The 21,322-nt window shown below is 35.9% G+C and overlaps 1 protein-coding gene across 1 annotated transcript in view; it reads left to right on the forward strand.

Moving 5' to 3' along the window:
* The window catches only part of trpc5a (transient receptor potential cation channel, subfamily C, member 5a), a 34,108-nt gene extending 13,107 nt beyond the window's left edge, over window positions 1-21,001 (forward strand). Inside the window, exons 3-11 of the mRNA XM_027139966.2 lie at window positions 595-1,116; window positions 4,546-4,882; window positions 7,059-7,198; window positions 7,672-7,994; window positions 9,055-9,250; window positions 9,908-10,117; window positions 15,067-15,108; window positions 17,632-17,721; window positions 18,448-21,001. Of these exons, the coding sequence (XP_026995767.1) occupies window positions 595-1,116; window positions 4,546-4,882; window positions 7,059-7,198; window positions 7,672-7,994; window positions 9,055-9,250; window positions 9,908-10,117; window positions 15,067-15,108; window positions 17,632-17,721; window positions 18,448-19,257 (2,670 nt within the window). The 3' untranslated portion in view covers window positions 19,258-21,001. The remainder of the gene's footprint in view (window positions 1-594; window positions 1,117-4,545; window positions 4,883-7,058; window positions 7,199-7,671; window positions 7,995-9,054; window positions 9,251-9,907; window positions 10,118-15,066; window positions 15,109-17,631; window positions 17,722-18,447) is intronic.
* The last annotated feature ends 321 nt before the right edge of the window (window positions 21,002-21,322 follow it).

Consider the following 21,322-nt stretch of genomic DNA (forward strand, 5'->3'; position numbering starts at 1 on the left):
AGTGGGGTCCTTGTGGATGTGATCTAATGTGGTGCTTGTGATCTTGACAATTTTAATTCTTCTATCCCTTTGACAGATGTTAAAGTGCAAATAATTTATTTAGAATTTAGTTATTTGCTTGATAAATCTGAATATATTTCCCTTTAGTCTCATTATTAATTTTAAGAATAAAAAAACTATTGCAAGGAGTTAGATATGGCAAATATGGTGGATGTGAAGCTTTTCATGCCCATGCGTCCCAGCTAGTATTCAAAACAAAAAAAATAATAGCATAATAAATTATGTGCATCAAGGCAATGATAATTGCATTTTTTGATTCACCTACAGGAAATGCACCTGCACACACTCCATCACTTTGTTTTTAAGCAGGAACAATGTGGTTATTACTTCATATCCACCGTATTTGCCAGATCTCACTCCTTGTGACAGCAATAATAATAACACTGCTTTTCAAGCAGTTGTCAAATTACTTTTGAGAGCAATTTTAACCTAAACTAGTTATCTTAACCTTAAGAGGGACAATGAAAACAGGCAGTTATCAATGCAAAATTGTGTGGTATGTTGTATACATATATTTATATTTTTTATTATTAGGTACCTGCACTAATGATGGACACCCAGTTCTCAGAATTCACACCTGATATCACTCCTATCATGCTGGCTGCACACACCAACAATTATGAGATCATTAAACTGCTTGTGCAGCGCAAGGTTACTGTGCCACGGCCACACCAGATCCGCTGTGACTGTGTTGAATGTGTGTCAAGCTCAGAGGTTGACAGTCTTCGTCATTCACGCTCCCGACTAAACATTTACAAGACATTAGCAAGTCCTTCACTCATTGCTTTGTCCAGTGAGGATCCTATTCTCACAGCATTCCGTCTAGGCTGGGAGCTGAAGGAGCTCAGCAAGGTGGAGAATGAATTCCGGCAGGAGTATGAGGAGCTCTCACAGCAATGCAAGCTCTTTGCTAAGGACTTGCTGGACCAAGCAAGAAGTTCCCGTGAGCTAGAGACAATCCTCAACCACCGTGATGACCACAGTGAAGAGCTGGACCCCAGGGAATGCAGAGACCTAGCCAAGCTCAAGTTGGCGATTAAATACCACCAGAAAGAGGTAAGAATGTTAAAGATTTGGCATTATTCGGTGCTATTTGGTAAATGTAAAAGATGCAGAAAATAGGAGGAACATTTTTAAAAGAACATATATCTCGCTTGGACAAACATGTATGAAGTGAAATATTTAATTTCAACAAGGCCAGTTAATACAGTATCATGATATCCACATTAAAATTGTAAATAAAATCAAAAAAACATTGCTAAATCTTGATAATTAAAGAAAGAAAAAAACACATTGTAATAAATTTGGCTGTGACAATAAAAATTATTTACGTATCATTGTATCATTTGAATTATGATTTTACAGTTAAGCTATTGCTTTTTCTGAAACAGAAAACATTTACTGTATATGGACAGTTAGACAGAGTACAATGGAAAATATATGTCTTTGTAGTCTCACAATTAAAATACAGTTTATGTCCAATAGAAGTTTTACATTTAAAGCATACATGAAACACATGAAATGGCATGGTTTTTAAATTTAGAATTGCAGATTACTTAAATCCCCCTGTATGTCATGCCCTATGTGTGTGTGTAAAGTCGTGAACAAAAGAACACCCTTCAACAAGTCTATGTCTTTAATTATTAATATATAATATATGTGTGCTTGTTACCAATATCTATGAAAAAAGATATCGCTAAAAAAGATATCTCCTGTACAACACTTCTTTACTTTATTAAGGTTTGAGGATTTTCAGATTTGCTGGTTGTTGGTTTGGGAACTCTATACTATTGCATGATGACCAAACATTAGAATGAGACATATTATCAAGCATTTTTATTATAATGTAGTGGATAAGTATAATGAATTAGGTGACAGAAACATGAGGGCATCCTGGGACTTAAAGTAGTCAGTCTCTACACTGTCAACAAACCTGAATGAATGTGAAAGAGTGATGAACAAAACAATATCCAATCATCCCAGTTCACCAAAACACTATTCCTAATGATTATTGCAGTATTCCCACAGTATTGTAGTATTTCTTCTTCTACTTTCGTCTTTTCCGGTTAGGGGTCTCCACAGCAAATCATCTGTTTCTCTCTATCCTCAGCATCCTCTATTCTTGCACCGGTTACCTTCATGTCCTTTTTCATCACATCCATATACAGTATCTCCTCTTTGGCCTTTACTCTTGACCTCTTACCTGGCAGCTCCATCTCCAACATCCTTCTACAAATATAACCATCTCCCTCCTATGCACATATCCAAACCATCTCAATCTTGCCTCTCTTATCTTGTCCCCAAAACAGACAACCTGAGCTGTCCCTCTGATGTGCCCATTCCTAATCCTGTCCATCCTCATCACTTATAAATAGAACCTCAAGAACCTCAACTCTGCTTCAGTGTTTCTAATACATTCTAAAACTGCACATGAGGTCATACAGATTTACTCTGCAATCAAAGCTTACTTTTAGCTGCATTTGGTTCTAGTACATGTACAAGCAGGGTGTTAATAAGCATTTACAGTCTGATGTCCTTTACACATTTCTCAACTTTATGAAGCTGGTGCCTCTCGTTTGCCGGAAAAAATAGTAGAAGCTAATACAATATTTGCAAATAATTTCACCCAGAGATACAGTAGCATATATAATATGCATAATCCTTTTAGTACATATTTTGTTACATATGTTTAATAGAATGTTGACTCTGTTATTTAATCAGTAAACAAAACATTTTGTCCCAAAAAAAAAAAAAAAAAAAAGTTAAAAAAGTTAAAAAAGTAGTCTCAGGTCCAATTTGTACAGGTGAAAAGTGGTGATACATAATATATATTTGTATATGCAATGTCAAATGTATATACTGTATATGTATATGCAATGTCAAATGTATATATGTATATGCAATGTCAAATGTGTATATATATTTGCATGATTTTTGCTATTGTTGCTACATATTGATGTGCATTTTTCTCTGATGCATGTTTCTGTCTTATTCCTGCTTAATCTTGCTATGGTATTTAATAATGCAGTAAATAATCTTCAGTTAAAGTGAAGAAATAGAAAGATTTTCTCCTTGCTTGAAATGCTACTAGTATAGTTTGCTGTCACTTATAGTCTAATTTTCTAGTGGTCTTTTTTAATGTGTGTGTGTCTGATCATTCTACCCGGTGTTAGGTTTTTATCTCTAATTATTTTTCTCTTAAGTGACGCTACATTCTCTAGAGCATAGTGAAACGCTGACACTGAAGTATTCAGTCACCTGATCAAATCCAATCATAGCATTTGATCCCCATATAACTCTGGGAAACTATTGATGAACCTTAATAATCTGATATGAATATACATTTGACATTGCATATGTTAAGACACTGAGATGAGATAATTTACTGAAATAATTCACAAAACATTTACTGTAGCATGTATTGCTGTAAAAAAAATCTACAATGGGCACATGAGCATTGAAATCATACATTGAAACATTGAAAAGTAATGGAAGAAGCTGGCCTGGTCTGATGAATTAGTTTGTACATCATATTGATGGTTGGGTTCATGTGCATTTCTTAATTGGGGAAGAGATAGAATTAGAATGCACATTTGAAAGTGGCAAGCTAGCAGAAGCCATATGATCCGTATGAGCCGTATGTTTTGGCATACATGCAGATGTTACTTTAACAGGTGCCACCTATCCAAACATTGTTGTAGACCAAATAAACCGAATAAAACTCGGTTGAAAATTTTGCCCTGCCAAACTGCAAAAAATTTGTTACGGACTGGTTTGAGGAACATGACATAGTTCTAGGTGTTGACTTGGGCTCCAAATATCTTGTTACCAGACACCACAGCACACCTTCAGAGGTCTTGTGAAACCCATGCATCAACAGGTCACACACAGCCTAAAACAATATTAGGCTGGTGGCTTTGATGTTATTCCTGAATATGTGTCTGTGTTATAAATAAAAGTAGCTATAGATATGATAGTGATGAGTCTAATCTGTTAGCTGATTAGTTGCTTAGTTTTTCTTCATTTACTACTACTACTTGTAGGCTGCATGTAATCAACTATATTATTGTTGGCTTGTGGTTTTTAAAATAGGGAAATCACAGCTATCTGTGCATCCACAAGAAAGAGCATTAAGATACTTTTTCAGAAATTGGTCCACAACTTTGGCCATGCCTGCCATTTACATTTTGGAAAAATTACTACATATTGAAATCTGTTGCTTTTCTGTCACTTCAGATTATTTGTTTATAGAAGATGGTAAGGATCACACAATTGTTATTTAGGTTCTGATAAATTGAGGGTGTACTTTTTAAGCAGAATGTATTTTTAAAAATAAATTCATAGCATATTTATGTATAAAAAGCAAATCAACATCAGCAGAGCTGTCCCAGCTATTTATTATTTTTTCAGTAGATTAGTGTGTTGTTATAGTATTCGTATATCTTACATACTGTAACTATGTGTTCTGTCTTTTTCTTGATACAGTTCGTGGCTCAGCCAAATTGCCAGCAACTACTGGCCACACTGTGGTATGATGGCTTCCCTGGATGGCGGCGACGTCACTGGGTTGTTAAGTTGATAACATGTTTCACCATTGGCCTACTTTTTCCTGTCTTCTCCATCGTCTACCTGCTGGCACCAAAGAGCACACTGGGTCTCTTCATCAAGAAACCCTTCATAAAATTCATCTGTCACACCGCCTCATACTTGACCTTCCTCTTCCTCTTGCTCTTGGCCTCACAACACATTGTGCAAACTGACCTGCATGTTCAGGGTCCACCACCCACCATTGTGGAATGGATGATCCTACCTTGGGTTCTGGGTAAGGATGCCTGTTAATTTGATCATGCATGTCTATGTAGTGGTAAATATGTTGAAAGTAATTTAAGCATCCCATGTCTGTCTGTCTTTTCATCATCTTGGAGCCAAACCTAATTGCCTAGTTGCAGTATTTTAATACTTGGATAAAATCTAAACAGTGCTGCAAGGCTTCAATATGTTAAGAGAAAGTCTACAAATTGGTATAGGCATTCATATAAAGGGCATCCAAGTGTAATATTATAATAGTGTGCCATAAGGTCCCCTGTGATAAAATCAATAAAAAGTAATAAAGAGCATCTATGTGCTAGCAGAAGTCTCTCAAAATTCCTTGTTAATCTACGGAGTTTTAGGGTGCTTTCACACCTGTCTTGTTTAGTTCGGTTGAATCGTACCGGTCTCGGTACGCTTTCAAACGAACTCTGGTACTGTTCATTTGTGGTGAGAACACGATCCGAGATCGAATAGACCTAACTGCAAAAAGTATTGCGCATTTTGAACTAAACCAGCTGCCGTAGTGGGTCGTTGGCAATATTTTCGGAAGATGAGCATGTCACAGTTTCGCAAAAGTAATGCTCGCCTCCTCCTGAAGTGTCTTGCGATGCGTCTTCGCCGTTTGCAGAGCATTAAACTGATATTTTCAAGCCGCATCCACGCTTCATTCTGAAAATTAAGACTTTGCATAGACTGCTGTATACAAGCGATGTAGTAGATTACAACCACGAACATAATTGCAGCGCGCAGTCGTCTCTCCTTGGTGTACTGTATACTGTATTTTCCTGTATTTTCCTCTTTTTGTTTACTTCCGGAGTTTCGTTGAAATTTCCCAACACAAAAAAAACAAACAAACAAAAAACACAAAAGGTTCTACAGTGATTAAAAAGTTTCACAGTGATTAATGGTGACTCCACTAAACAAATCATTAGACAGCAGACGTAGACAACATTCAGATTGTAATGACCACAGGTTTTTTTTGTGTGTATATAAACAACTGCTTAATGGTAATTTAGTGCAGCTTTTATGCCCAGTTCAGCAATGAAATTCTGTCCCTGTACTGATTGGCATGGCCTAGGACCTAATGAATATTCAAACTCTCCCCACAACAAAAAGCATCTTACAAAAAATCTCATCTAGGCACCAACAACGTTTATTTACTCTATGAACCCTAATCCAGAAATCTAAATGCCCCTCAAACTGAAGAAGAGCTGCTGTCCTCTCTCTTCTTCAAAAAGCAAAGCTTTTGGCCCAATGCCACATCTCCATCCTTGATTTGCCATTACTGAGGGTTCTGGAGAATTACAGCACAGCCACTCCCAAAGTGCCCACTTCCAGTCTGAAACAAATGGTCTTAAGCAGCTTTTCAATTCTCTGTTAGACCCAATAAAATAAAATAAAATAAAAAAAAAACAAACAAAAAAAAAAAAACACTTTGTTATACTCAACCCAATAATGTAGACACCCATTTAATCATAATCTCAGGTTGCAGCCAGGATCACATACCATTTAAGTCAGAGCTATATAAGCCCTAGGCTCACTAGCCCAAACACACATGGTAGGCCACTATATTTTGTCACACTCACCAAAGATCAGATCACTAGAGTTAAGCTATTTGCCAAAGAAGTCCCAGACACACATAGTTAGTATACACAGGCATCATGGCTCCCCAGAGCAGCAACAGTTATTGGTATTTAGATCTGCACTGTTGAGGGGCAGGTCACAGACAGCCGGCTCACTCCCTTTGGAGGTTGGGGGGTGGTGGTCCTCCTAATGTACCATTCACAGAAGCAGCATGGGTCTTTTATCTCCATCTCCAAGCATGAGTTCTTATATGTACTTACTCAGAGACAATAGCAGCTCCATAACAGATCAAGTCTGCCAAGGCCTTCACATCAAGGCCTACAATCCATTCACATCTATAAGCGTAATAAAATAAACTATAAAAATTTTAATAATAACTGCTACATTAATTTTGTAGTTTCTGAGAAAATTGCCTAAAGGTGTTTTGACTCTCAGAAGTAATTAATTCTCATAAGTGATTTAATCAAATTTTTAATTGTTTCATGAGGACACGAGGAAGAGAAGAAACTTTTCAAGCAAATTCTGTGTTTTAAATCAGATGGTGACATTAATGGTGACATTCCTGAATAACATCTTATAGATGCTTGTTCTGATCTTTGCAGGCTTTATTTGGGCTGAGATTAAAGAGATGTGGGATGGAGGCTTCACTGAATATGTCCACGATTGGTGGAACCTGATGGACTTTGCAATGAACTCTCTCTACCTAGCCACCATATCTCTCAAAATGGTGGCCTACTTTAAGGTAAAATCCTTGTGAGTTCTGCAAAGATAAGCTGTAATATTTAACTACATAGAGATTCAAAATAAGATTTGTGGACACCTGACCATCACACCACATCTTCCAAATATTGTTGACATAAAATTGGAATCACATAATAGAGAATGTCTTTATGTGCTGCATCATTAGAATTTCCCTTCACGTCAGTGGCCTGAACACATTTGGGATTAACTGGAATGCAAACTGCACCCCAGGCCTTTTGTGTTTGCACTCACTAATGTCTTGTGGCAAATATCTATATACCTGTAGTCACATTCCAAAATCTAGTGTTAAGTCTAGTGGGGGTTATAAGATGTGAGAGTCAGGTGTTTCCAAACTTTTGACCATATAAGTGTACCTATCTTGTAGCTTTCTGAATGGATGTTCTGAAAACAAAATCTGACAAGCCTTATTACCATTTCATTTATGACAAATTTCTTGTTTGTGGGGTCTGACAGTACAACAGCTCCCGTCCTCGTGAAGAGTGGGAGATGTGGCACCCAACACTGATTGCTGAGGCGTTGTTTGCCATTGCCAACATCTTCAGCTCACTTCGGCTCATCTCGCTTTTCACAGCCAATTCTCACCTGGGCCCACTGCAGATTTCACTGGGCCGAATGTTGCTTGATATTCTTAAATTCCTCTTCATCTACTGCCTTGTACTCTTAGCCTTTGCTAATGGTCTCAATCAACTCTATTTCTACTATGAAACTGAAGCAGCCGATGAGCCAAACCACTGCAAAGGCATTCGCTGTGAGAAGCAGAACAATGCCTTCTCCACGTAAGTTAGGAAAGCGTCTTGGGCATCATTAAATGTATTCTTTATTGTTTATATGAAGTCAAGCTTAAATATACTGTAACAAAAAATGACATAAATTCAAAACACTGACCATGAGCCTTGTCTCTCAGCTGAATTTACACATTTTTAAGTAGTAAGTAAGTTTATTTCTAAAGCACATTTAATTTCAGCTCTAGCTGAACATACAATCAAAACATAGTCAATAATAATAAAAAAAAAGTACACAGTAAAACAGGTAAAATATAAGAAAGTTAAAAAGGTAATAGCCTTTTTAAATCCCAGCACTTAAATCCCAGTTTCTTTTCAAGTTAAAATAAGAAATATAAAGAACATCTAATGTAGCACAAATTACCTTATAAGAATTCACAATATTGTTTAACATTTTTTATTTCATGAAAGTATATAACCTAAAACCTGACTTGATATTGAGACTTTGTTTGTTGTTTGTAAATGAGTCAGCTATGAAACAAAATTTTGTATCAGAAGAATCGCAATAAATACTCCAGATTCCTCCCCCAGAACAAGTGTGTAAATGGGTGTGTGTGTGTGGAAACAGTATGTTAAAAATCGGAGGATATTTCAACAAATACAAAACAATGGTCCTAAGAGGGATGAAAATGAAATTTCTTTAAAAAAATAAAATACATGAATTATTATCTGTTTTATGCCCTGTCAGCATTCACCTTCTTTCTTTCAACCTTGAAAGAAATGTTGTTGGGGACAAATCTCATGTGGTGTATTTATATTTGTCCTTGAGTCATAGGGAGACAGATCTGTCTTTCTTTTTCTTCCTCTCTGTCTGACTGGAATGCCCTGCATTATATGTCCTTAACAAACTCAACAAAGTGAAAAATTGATTGGAATTTTTTGTGACCTAAAAATGAATGCATGCCTAATTATTTTCATACATGTTTTATCTCTTTGTATGTGTATCTAATCACTCACCAAAAATGCCTGTTTAGATTTTGTGTGTGCATGTCTGTCTGTCTGCATATTCTTTCTATCACACAGAGTCTCTCTTTTTTCTATCCTTTCCATTTAGGTTATTTGAGACACTTCAGTCTCTCTTCTGGTCTGTGTTTGGTCTGCTCAGCCTCTATGTAACCAATGTGAAAGCTCGGCATGAGTTCACTGAATTTGTTGGGGCCACTATGTTTGGCACCTACAATGTTATCTCACTGGTGGTTCTGCTCAACATGCTCATAGCTATGATGAACAATTCCTACCAGCTAATTGCTGTAAGTACTCTTTGAGAATATACAGTACCAGTGAACAATGTACTTGGGCAAATAGAATGTTAATATTAATCTTTAGTGACTCTGAAAGTGGGTTTATTATTTGGTCAAGGTTGATAGATGTTTCAGTTATAAAAACTGCTTCCCTTATGGCTTGCTCATGATGTAAATCTACAGTGCTTTCCTAAAAAATCTTTTTGCTGTGTTGTAATATCAAATTTATTTACAAAAATTATAATTTTCACTAACTCTTTCAAATTAGGTGCAGAACATTGGTGGACAGCAATTTTCAGCCCCAAGTTTTTGGATATAAATATAGACTTTGCTTGTCAATTTCACAACATAAACCTTCCTTTTTTTCAAGCAATTTATATGTCATTTTGGACCTTGTGTCATTGTCCTGTTGTAATGTAAATATAGTGGATCAATCAGTACATGAGCAGTTTCATTAATAAGCTGGACATTTTTGATAGTGCTTGAAACAATACAACTCTAAAAATGAAATTACATTTTAAAATGTATATTTTTTCCTTAAATGAGCAAGCCAGGGGCAATGGCAAAGAAAAACCCTGAGAAGACACAAAGACTTTTTTTAAAGTAACCCATCAGCATCAGGGTGACAATGGTTACAATTAACAATGGTTCCATTTTTTTATTCAGGATCACGCTGACATTGAGTGGAAGTTTGCCCGCACCAAGCTGTGGATGAGCTACTTTGATGAAGGAGGGACACTTCCACCTCCTTTCAATATCATCCCGAGTCCCAAGTCATTGTGGTACCTGTGTGTATGGCTGCATAGCCATTTCTGTGGTCGAGGACAACCTACCCCTGATGAACAGCACAAACATGACAACCTCAAAGAGTTCACGGTATGCATTCAGAGATTATGTCTTTATTAATGGATGATGGTGGTGTGTGCAGGGTCAAAGCCAAGTCAGCTTTTATTATGCAACACACCAAAAGGCATATTTATATATAAATAGCATAGAATACATAAACACACATAAGCACTCAGACAGTAATAAAGGATAGAGCACTCCTCCAGGAACTGCATCACATACCATGGCAGCTAAGTGCAAACAAGAATGACATTAAAATAACAGACAAAATAACAAAAAGATCAACCTCAAAACAGGTACCCAATGTATCTAAACAGCAAGCTGCAAAGCATGTCTGATTTGTTTTCCTCAATGGCATCACACTGGTTTTGAGAGTGCTGCCATTCAAGTATTTAGCATAATATTCTGACACTCTTTCTATCCTACTTTGTCTTATTATTTCAACAAACATGGAAATATATTGTATGGATGGCAGCATTTTAAATTTCCCTTATGAAATTATTAATGGAAAAATCTCTTTGCTACACACTGTCATGAAAATCAGCATTTGTTTCCCAATGTTTAAATCTAGATATGATAAAGGACTTAGAACCAGGTACCTTTGGTGGTAGACCATCCAGAACAGACTCTAAATGAAAAAACACTTAATGTTTGGCTGCATATTTATTGCTTGCAATAACTGTATTACGTTTTTATTTAAGTTAAGGATTGATTTGGCCAGTGGGTCATTGGGTCAATGTCTGCTGCATGATGCTCCCATTAACATTGGACGTATTTCTCTGTAAATTGGGAGACAGAATGTTTTTGTTTACTTCTAAATTAATTCTGTATAATTAAATACATCATATAGAAATATTAGTAAGTTTGTTCCAGAAGCAGCCATACAAGATAAATCCATGAAACCACCTCCATCATGCTTGATATGTTTTGCAGGAATAGATCCTTCCTTTCACCATAGTTTGGCCTAATCTTGGACTCCTTAGTCCATAAATCAGCAGTTCCCAAACTGGGGGTCGGGGGTCACGAGATGATTTCCAGAAACTTTATTTATTTATTTTTATTTATTTTTTATTTTATTTTATTTTTTTATATGTTAAAAAAGGTTGTAATGATGTCCCTTTTGGATCACTTTTGTGGGGTGGGGGTCGCGGGTCATCAGCAGTCTAATACTGGGGGTCGCGGTCTGAAAAGTTTGGGAACCCCTGCCATAAATCACGTTTGGATCCTGATTTTTACTGCTAAGGAGTGATATTCCCTCTTAAAAAATGCTTTTCTGATATAGATAGTTTTCTGTTATTCCGGTTATGTTTTAATTTTTAACAACAGATACACATTCTAATAGGGCCTGGGCAACAATTATTTCTGATCATTTAAAAATGTGTGGGTTCTACAAGAGATAGAACATTCTAGTTTGTTAAGCACATCTAATGTCATTAGGAAAATGAACTTTATTAACTTCAATAAACAAACAAATAACCACAAATGAAAACAAAATCAAATTTCAATATGTAGTCATTTGTCCACAAAAGTAAATGAACATTTAGGAATAGAATTTCATGATCCTACATTTACATTCAGATACAAAGGAAAACCCTACATCATGTGAACTATAGGCCTCTGTAAGCACATCAAATCTTTGTGTATTTTATTTTTAAACACATCTGGTTCATGACAGCACAATTAGAAAAAGAACGTGTGGCTTGTATGGGAGGGTGTTTAGGATTTGAACCATAGTTTTGAACCATATCCATTGAATTGAGAACACTAAGATGCAGAGGTTATAATGCACAGTGCCATGTTTGGGTGCTCTTGGGTTCTATAATATGGAGTAACGGAGGAGGGCATCCTTGTAGCCAGTAGACCTGGGAAACATTAATTGAGACAATGATGAACTGCACTTTATACCAGAATATACGACAAATGTGAGGGCTTCTGTCCAACAGTTTAAACTAATCCTAAATTGGGTCATGAAACAGGACAGTGCCTGTGACCACCAGATGAGCCAAATTCCAACCAGAATAAAGGAAATATATGGAGGAAGAGTACGGATAAAGAAAGGAACTGTTTATGATCCAAAGCATACTGCCTCATTTTATAGCCTGTGTGGCTCATGATGTGAATGATTGAAAAAGGCAGAGGGATGATTTCTGAAATATATATCACTAATGTTATCTGTTTAGATTCAGCCAAATACTTCAAAACTCACTGGCGGATGTTTTACAATGCAGATGGATAATGACCCGACGCATGCTGTAAAAGCAAACCAAGAATTTTTTAAGGCAAAGCACAATGTTCTGCAATGGCCAAGTAATCACTTGACCTGAATCCAATTGCAGTTCATTTGCTGAAGGCAAAATTAAAGGCAAAACACCACATTAATAAGAACTGAAGTCAGCTTCAGTAAAGGCCTGGAAGAGCAGCACCAGGGAAGAAACCCAGCATCTGGTGATGTCTATGGGTCCCAAACTTCTGGTATTCATTGACTGCTAAGAATTTGTAACTAAAACTAACTAAAATTGTATTTATCAGCAGTGCAATGAATTGTGTAGCTCCTAGTGTTACCTCAGAGAATCTTTCTTATGCTCAAGGTCACTTTCCAAACAAAACCTGATGGTTGACGACTACCATTGGTTAATTGGTTACAACAAAGAAAACCCAGCAGGGTTCATGCTGCAAGGTCAAATGATTGCTTAAAGTCACTGACTTTGGGAAGAATATCTGGGTCCAGACACTTGTTTCTTGTTAAAGTAAACACTAGGAAACAGCCAGCCTCTGCATAGACCCATTTCAGTTCTGCACTCTATATGGCATCATAAGAGTATATTCTAAGGTACTCCAGTATAATAGTGAGAAGCCATACCCAGACAAAGCTGCCTTGATTACTTCAGAAGGACTGTTAAAAGTTTAGGAGGCCTTGATCAAGAAGACACACTTTCGATGTAATCAGTCATTTTCTTTCAAAGTAAGACATCATGGTAGTTGACAGTGCATTAGATCCATATCATGCACAACATTTATGCAACAATTTTCACCTGAGAGCATTCAAAATCCATGTCCAAAAGGGGTGTTTTTTCACTTCAGGAAGGCCAGGCCCACTTGTTTTTATTTTTCTTTGGGGACTGCCAAACAGCATTATGTCCCCCTACAAGTCTATGTTGCAGGCATTATTTATGATAACAGCATCATGAATGGCTTCTGTTTAGGAGCCTGTGATGAGACTTTCCTTGTGCTTGTGCCTCTTAAAGACACCCCTTTTAGGTCTATGTGTTTATATGATTTGATGCAAATATCTCTAAAAACAGCATTCTTGCTATCTGTCACATCAGCTAAAAGATTTGGAGAACTGTATACTCTGGAAACATGCTCACCTTGCATGCATTGTAGAGTAAATCTATTGACCTTCTTGGCTGTGCCTGGCTGTCCCTTATTTAGCTTGAACAGGAGCCATCATATCCTCAACCAGTAGTGAATGTGTGTATGTTATAAGTAAAATTATACTTTACACAGTACTACATAATATTATGTGATAACTTTTCTTCACAGACAAGTAGTATTTAAGGAGAAAAAACTCTGATTACTGTGTTTGATAAGTACAGTACAAGGGACTCGGTGACCTACAGTAAATCTAAAGTGATGGGTAAAACTGTAAGCACAAAAACCTATAATGAGATTGATGTAGTACAGACATAATAAAGGAACAATGAGAGAATGTGAGAAAATCAGGTAAGTATGAGTCACCCCACAAAAATAAGAGTGTTTGTGTCAGAAAAAAGAATTGAAATGTCCCAGCAAATTATTAAGACATAATATCAAAAAGTAAACATGCATAGGCTGCCTACATTTTGAAGCAGACTTTTCTATCCATATATATTACAGAAGAATTTTTCATACCCTGTGCAATACAGACATTTTCTGGTTTTAAAAGGCATGTAAGATGCATTTAGCCATAGGGAGGTAATGAACCTACATTGTTTTGCATAATACATTAAACACAGCAGACAGTTATAGTGCTGCACTCAAAAGAAAGCCAGCCATTCTTCTCTTTCTAAAAGAAAAGGTTATCAGAGTATTATTATTGTTGCATTTACTACTTTTTTTCCTATTTGACAAACAAAAAAGAAACCTGTTTCCAAACATCGTACTAATGCAATATACAGAAGCAAGAAAGGCTCAAATGACTTCCACTTAAAATGATAGTCTGGAATTAAAGTATTTCATTTTTTCATACATGCTGAGGAAACCTTTTCACATTATATTTTTTGTTTTGGCACAATCATCTAGATGAACAAATCATTAAAACAATTTTTAATAGATTCTGGCTCTTGTATGTCCAGCCTTGAGTCACTGTAGGCCAGAGGCAGTTTCTAGGCAACCATTTTTCCACCATGCCAGTACCTCTAATATGACGTCTTCCATCAGCAGCTGAATTCTCTGCCTAGTTTTCCTTTTTTTTGGAATATATTTTATGCCCCTCCCCTGTAAACTCACTCACCCACAGACTCCCACACATACTGTACAGTTTTTGGAATCAAATAATGAGTTATGTAAGACAGCTGAAATTTATATATGGATGAAGAAGAAGGTGAGAAGTGATTTTAAAAATGAACAGATTTTGACAAGATTTTCCCACCTACATTTTCACTTAATGGTGTTTGTGTTACAGTGATTGCTTCAGTAGTTAAGGTTGTAGGTTCAAACCCCAGGCCTGGTCAGAATATCCCATTTTACATACTTGTAAGAAAAACAAGGCTCTTATTACAAGGTTCTACATGCACTGAACTCTGCCTCACATTTAAATAACTTAGAGAGAAGGCATAAATGGATAAATGTAAAGTTATATGCATTATTACTATAACCCTCCTTATCACAGCAAAGCACAACAGAACAACACAATTGTTTGTTGATTACTAAATGGAAATTAACTGTCAAATCCAACTGTTGAACACTGTTGGGTTGTAGTAATATTGTTCTTTTTTTAGGAACGACATGCTGACAGCCTCATTCAGAACCAGCAGTATCAGGTAATTTAACTGTGCTTATTAAAATATAAAGATTTACTCAAATGTGCATGACAAAGCTACATTTAAATGCTTGGAGACTGCTGTTTATGTTGGTACTAATGAATCATGAATGCTGGATGAATTGTGGAGGAATGTGTGTAGCATGCATTACACTGCTTTATATTGGATGGCTGTACAGTGATTCAGGAAATAGGCATGTCATTGATGCAATGTAAACTGGATTCTTTATATGCCCTGTTACATCATGTTTTAACAAGCAGGTCTGAAACAAATTTAGTGTGTAAAATGTTAGACTAATGTTGATGGTTAAAATTCAGATCCTTCAGGTCTCTTTGTTTGCATTGTCTCTTGCCATTCTTCTTTGACCCCTGCAATCCATGATCAGTGACCCCTGTGATCCATGATCCATGATATTTTTCCCTCAGTATTCCTAGTGGAGTCTGTTGTGAGAGTGTGAACAATAGCCATTTCTGAGATTATATTATCAGTTCACTTGGCTAAAAATGTCTAATTCAACATTATTTAAATTAGTTTTAAAGACTAAAGACTAAATTAAGATTAGATAGTTTTAAACATAATGAAACATTATTCAACATAATCATCTGTTCCATGAAACATAAGCATTGCACAGGCATGATAATTACACTGTGCCAAATTATGCCAGCAGCTTACTGCAGTATTACAATTGCCCTTAATGCCCTAAATTGTTTTGTGCGTTCATACTGCATGGAAAAGATGATCAAATATTAAGTAGATTATTGCTGAAAGGATAAAATCTGATCTTAAACCTGGCAGTGCCATACAAATATGGTAACTCAACATTGGGAGCATTGCAGATAGTCTAGTTATCTCTAACTATATTCTATTGCTAGTGTTGATTATTTAAAAAAAATATATATATATATATATATATATTGTACTTATATTTTGCGATTTCTATTAAATGAACTTTATTAGGAACCAAAAAATGTACACAATTACATAATCATCCAATGTTTTGGGAAATGTCTACATCAATCAAAAAAGTTTGAACTCTGTGACTGATTCTTGAGGCTGCTTTGATCAAAAACTACTGATCTCCTCTAATTTTCCCTCATAATAATCTCTAGATTTTTCACAGAAAAGAGAATAAATAAATAAATAAATAAATAAATAAATAAATAAATAAATAAATAAATAAATAAATAAAAACAACAAAAAAAAGAAATTTCTTTGGGTGGAAATGCCTTACTGATAACAGAGGTCGGGAAAATGACCAGGTTAGTTAAATGGAGAATAGTAGCTCAGTCACTCTTCATAAAATGGCATGAACAGTAAAACATAAAACACACCTGTCAGCCAAGAACAGGAATCTGAGGATATAATGAATGATTGAATTAAGTAATTTTAGTCTCATTCCCAGAATTAAATGTTGGTAGGAGTAACAAGATGGAATCAGAGAGACAAAGACCAGGCACTTTACAACAAAGAATGAATATGTTGAAATTATATAACAGGAAGGTAATAAAACTGTAGTGGCTTGATTGTAAATATTCAGATTCTTTTTGTTACTGACCTATTTGATTTCTTCTTGAATAATTTTTTTTTAATGAGCAACTTTGGTTTTTCATTTAATATACAGCTGTGAATGCAGTTTAAAACGATGAAATTAATTAATAGTTATACTAATGGTATAACAATAATAGTAATTAATCAATAATAATAGTATAACATTATACTATTCATCTTGTTGAAACTAGTTATTAGAATTGTGCAACATTTTCTAAAATAACAGTTTCAATGTCTTAATTATATCATAAATAAATGGTGTCCTGCTTCTGTGACCGTTAGACTATTGGCTGGGGGGTATTGGTTGAGGGCAGACATTTTGGGTTAATATTATTGTAGTCCTTAGTTAGTCACTTACTGTATGAACTTAGACTTTGCTCAAAATTGCTTTCAGGTCCTTTATAAAAACTTTCTACTCTTACACAACTACTTTTTACAAAGGATTTTAAAGAATAAAGCCATATCTGAATTAAAAACATATGAGTCGTTTTCAGTCTGTAAACCCGATGCCTTCCATTCTGCACAAACTCTAGACACTGATGTGTTTGGAACTCCTAGATCAATAGTATCTGAAATTCACAAACCAGCCTGTCTAACACCAGCATCTGTGCCACTGTTAATCTCACAGGTCATATTTTTATTATTATGGTGTTTGGTGTGAACATTAACTCAAATCTTGGCCTTCATCTGTACTGTATGTTTTTAAGCATTGTGCTGCTGCTAAATAGTTGAAATTGCATAAATGAGCAGGTGTACAGGTGTTTCTTTTAAAGTGACTGGTGAATGTATGCTTTATACTGTATGTTCAACCTTATGTACTGTGTATCTACTCAGCCACTGTACCATGCTTTTGCAGATTTTGCTCAGCATATTTCCAGTGGTTCCTGATTTTGACACCCTGTGCATGAATATGTCAATATTAATGTGAGCAGTAATGTTTCTTTGTTTTTTTTTTTTTTGTGATGCTTATTTTAGGAAGTGATCAAAAATCTAGTGAAACGATATGTGGCGGCAATGATCCGCAGAACCAAAACAGATGAAGGGCTGACTGAGGAAAACTTCAAGGTGTGTCAGTTGTTTAATACCTAAAATTATAATGTAGACATTATGAAGTGTTAAATAACATGTAAATAGTATTCTACACTTTAAGCATGAGACATTTACGTCAGATTGATTCATTTCACCCCCTGCCTGTTTAACCACCATGGGCGCTAGAGCATTTAGACGTATCGCTCATCTCTGGAATTCTTTCTCTCTCTCCACATTTAAAAAGGCTCAAAACCTACTTGGTCAGAATGACTTATTCCACACGATATTAGGATGCACTTCGATCTCAAATGTTTAATATTAGATAACTGTTTCTTTAAATATTATTTTGTTGTTGTTTACTGTTATTTTATTTGTTACTTGTTTGAATTTGTATGGGTGACCTTGAGTGCTTGAAAGGCATCTAAAAGTAAAATGTATTATTATTATTATTATTATTATTATTATTATTATTATTATTATTATTATTAATATTATTATTATGTCCTTTTTACATTTATTAGCAAAAATAATCAGGTTTCCAATTATTTTACATACATTTATTTGAGCCTTCTTACACTTATAGGCTCCTTATAGGCTTACCCATATAGGAGCCTTGGTTCACAACCTGGTTTCACAAGCCTATAAACTGGATTCTTTTGATTACATTAGAGAAATATTTCCTGTAATTGAGTGCTGTGTAAATGAGTCATGTTTATTTGCTTTGCATTTTAATTTCATTTGCATCTCTCGTGGTCAATTAAGGAGCTCAAGCAGGACATATCAAGTTTCCGTTATGAGGTCCTGGACCTGCTGGGCAACCGCAAACCGCCTCGCCGCACCTACTCCTCAAGCAGTGAGGCCACACAACCTGATGGTGAACAAGACGATGAGCAAGATACAGAGAAGCGGAAAAGAGGAACAAGGCCTGGAGGACAAGCACACGCAAGTTCTGTCTCATTTGCCCAAGCAGACAAGAGGAGGCGTGATGGCCAATTTACCGTTTCAGCTCTTTTCCGCTCTATGGCAGGTTTGGGGGATGTGGATGATGGACCAAAAAGCAATGGCTTCAAGAAAAACAGGTGGTCCCCTTCATTTGTGAGGACAAGTGGTCGCTTGCGGCACTTCTCACGCTCAAAGAAAGACTCATTGCGCCGTTTGGGATCACTGTTTCGTCGTGTGAATGGACATGTTGTGGAATCACGATTCAAGGGTCCCCAACAGCAACAAACCTACAGCATTTCAGATGGAGTTTTGCAACTGCCAACATCCTGGCAGGACTCCCATGCACAGCCAGAGAACTGGCCGTCAAGAAGCAGCATGCACCTTCACACACTCAGAGGAGAATCTGGTGCAAGAGACAAGAATCAAACTCAGTCAGTGTCCCAGCAGGCAAATGACACAGACAACCTCCTTCTAAGACCCCCTAGCCTACACTGTGCTTCCAGCCTGACTGCCTCCAGTTCCCGCTTGCTCTCCTCCAGTGAGGATCTGTGTCAGGGCTTGCCAGGGCCCTGTGAGAGCATTGACTCCTCCTACTGGGAACAGGAGGAGTCAATCACCACACAGCTCTAAACTCTCATTGGCTGCACAAACAGTATGCTGCAATGAGCAAGGCAGGCTTGACATGTCTGTATTCATATTAATATAGGCAACGGACAGCACTTGTACATACAGTATATTCAATTTGCTTTTATTACATCAACCTATAATTAGCAAATAAGTAGTCTTTAAATACTGTATTGAGAATGTTAATGATTCAGTTTCAGCAATATGGGAGTGCATTTGAGTAATATCTCCTAATGCAGTGCTTTCTTTTTTTCTTTTTGTTACAAGTACACACCAAATATCATTTGCACATATACTTAACAGCTACATATAGCGATCAATACATCTCTCATGGAATTTATTTAATAATGCTTCCCTCAATTCTAAGGTGTTGTGTAAAAAATGCAATCTGATCTTGAGAAAAACAAATTCAACAAGCTTTTGGAAGCAAATGGAAAGAGATAAAATTGGCTGAGACAAAACGTCTCATTCTTGATGATCTTGTGCCATATTAGGCATTAGCAGCATTGCCAAAAATGCCAGTGTGCCCTTATATAAATTTACTGTTATATAATTTTGAGCAGAAGTTTCAGAATTATAGCACACTAAACGTTCAGACAGCATGATCTTCACTTACAGTCAAATATTATTCATTTGTCTCTATGCATTAAAATAAGGGCAGATTAAATACAAAGCCCCAGAGGCAGAAGCCAAATTTTTGACTCTTGAGAAACACAGAACCCTACAGACATTTCATGCAAAATGCCACATTTGGAAATAAGCATCTGAACAATTACTTGTGCATGTACTTCTTGTTTAGACAAGAAGTGAGCATGTCTCCAGTGAATGGCTCTTTTAGTGTAAGAAGAAGCAAATATAAAATGAGAAAAATAAATGAATGCATCGAGTCAGGTCAAGCATATTAAGATTGTGAAAGGTATTCAAAATGATATTCATTATTATCTAATTTTAATCTATACAACGGAATCTAATTTTCAATAGCCACTATACTGTTCGGTAATTTTAGTAATAATTTGATCTTTTACGCCAATAGGCGAAGTCAAACTGTTGTCTTAACTTTTATGAAGCTTTCAGTTTTTTAATGAAGTTATTTTTCTACATTTTGCATTGATAAAACAGGTTTCATTATGCTTTTGTCTCATGAAAATGGATTAATTAACTTTGACTTACAGAAACTTAGCTTGCTTTCAATTTCTATAATTTCCCCAATATGTGAATGAAAGATAGCATAGAAAACAAGTCACAAATTCAAAGCTAACAAAACTGTAATTAGAACAAGGTATAATATTTTTATTCCAATTTGCATGGACAACATTGTTAGGAAAACTTATTTATTAAAAATTTGCAATTGTCGGTTTCCCACATTCTGCTTCGGATCACTGAAATATAATCATTCAATACAAAAAAATGCTGTTTTTTTTTGTTGTTTAATTTTGTACTGATTGTGGGTTTCGGAAATGTTGGCTACTTTGAATCATTTAACAGAATCTAAAATATAAATAGAAAAAATACAAATTGCCAGCGAATGTTGTAAATTATTCAGAACTTTATCCTACAAGATATACTCACAGTAAACTTTAACACCACCTGTACTTCTGCTCATTATCTAATCAATCATGTGACATCAGCACAATAGATAAAATCATGCAGATACAGGTCAAGATATTCTGATTTTTGATGAACAATTAAGCACTTTCTCTGTATCTGGATGATTAATGCACTGTACTGACACCAAATGATTGGCTGATTCATATAACTGCACAAAAGAGCAGGTGTACAGGTGTGAAGAGGATAGTGAGTGTATTATACCTTGTGATTGTAAATACCTTACTAGATAATCTCAATCATTTACAATTGTTTACATAAAACCCATTTTTCATTGAGGAGTAGAGTGCCTTGGACAGTCGATCAACACTATAGCAATGTGCTTTGAAAGTCTGGATTTTACATTTCCTCAGGCTGTAATCTGGAGGGCTGACTTACTTTCTAGACTTTATTCATTCCAATTTGTCAAAACTATTTGTGGGTTGTTGTTTTTTTTTAAATAATTTGCCCAGTGATCCTTAAATTG

Source organism: Tachysurus fulvidraco, chromosome 21, assembly GCF_022655615.1.
Source record: "Tachysurus fulvidraco isolate hzauxx_2018 chromosome 21, HZAU_PFXX_2.0, whole genome shotgun sequence".
Lineage (NCBI taxonomy): Eukaryota > Metazoa > Chordata > Actinopteri > Siluriformes > Bagridae > Tachysurus > Tachysurus fulvidraco.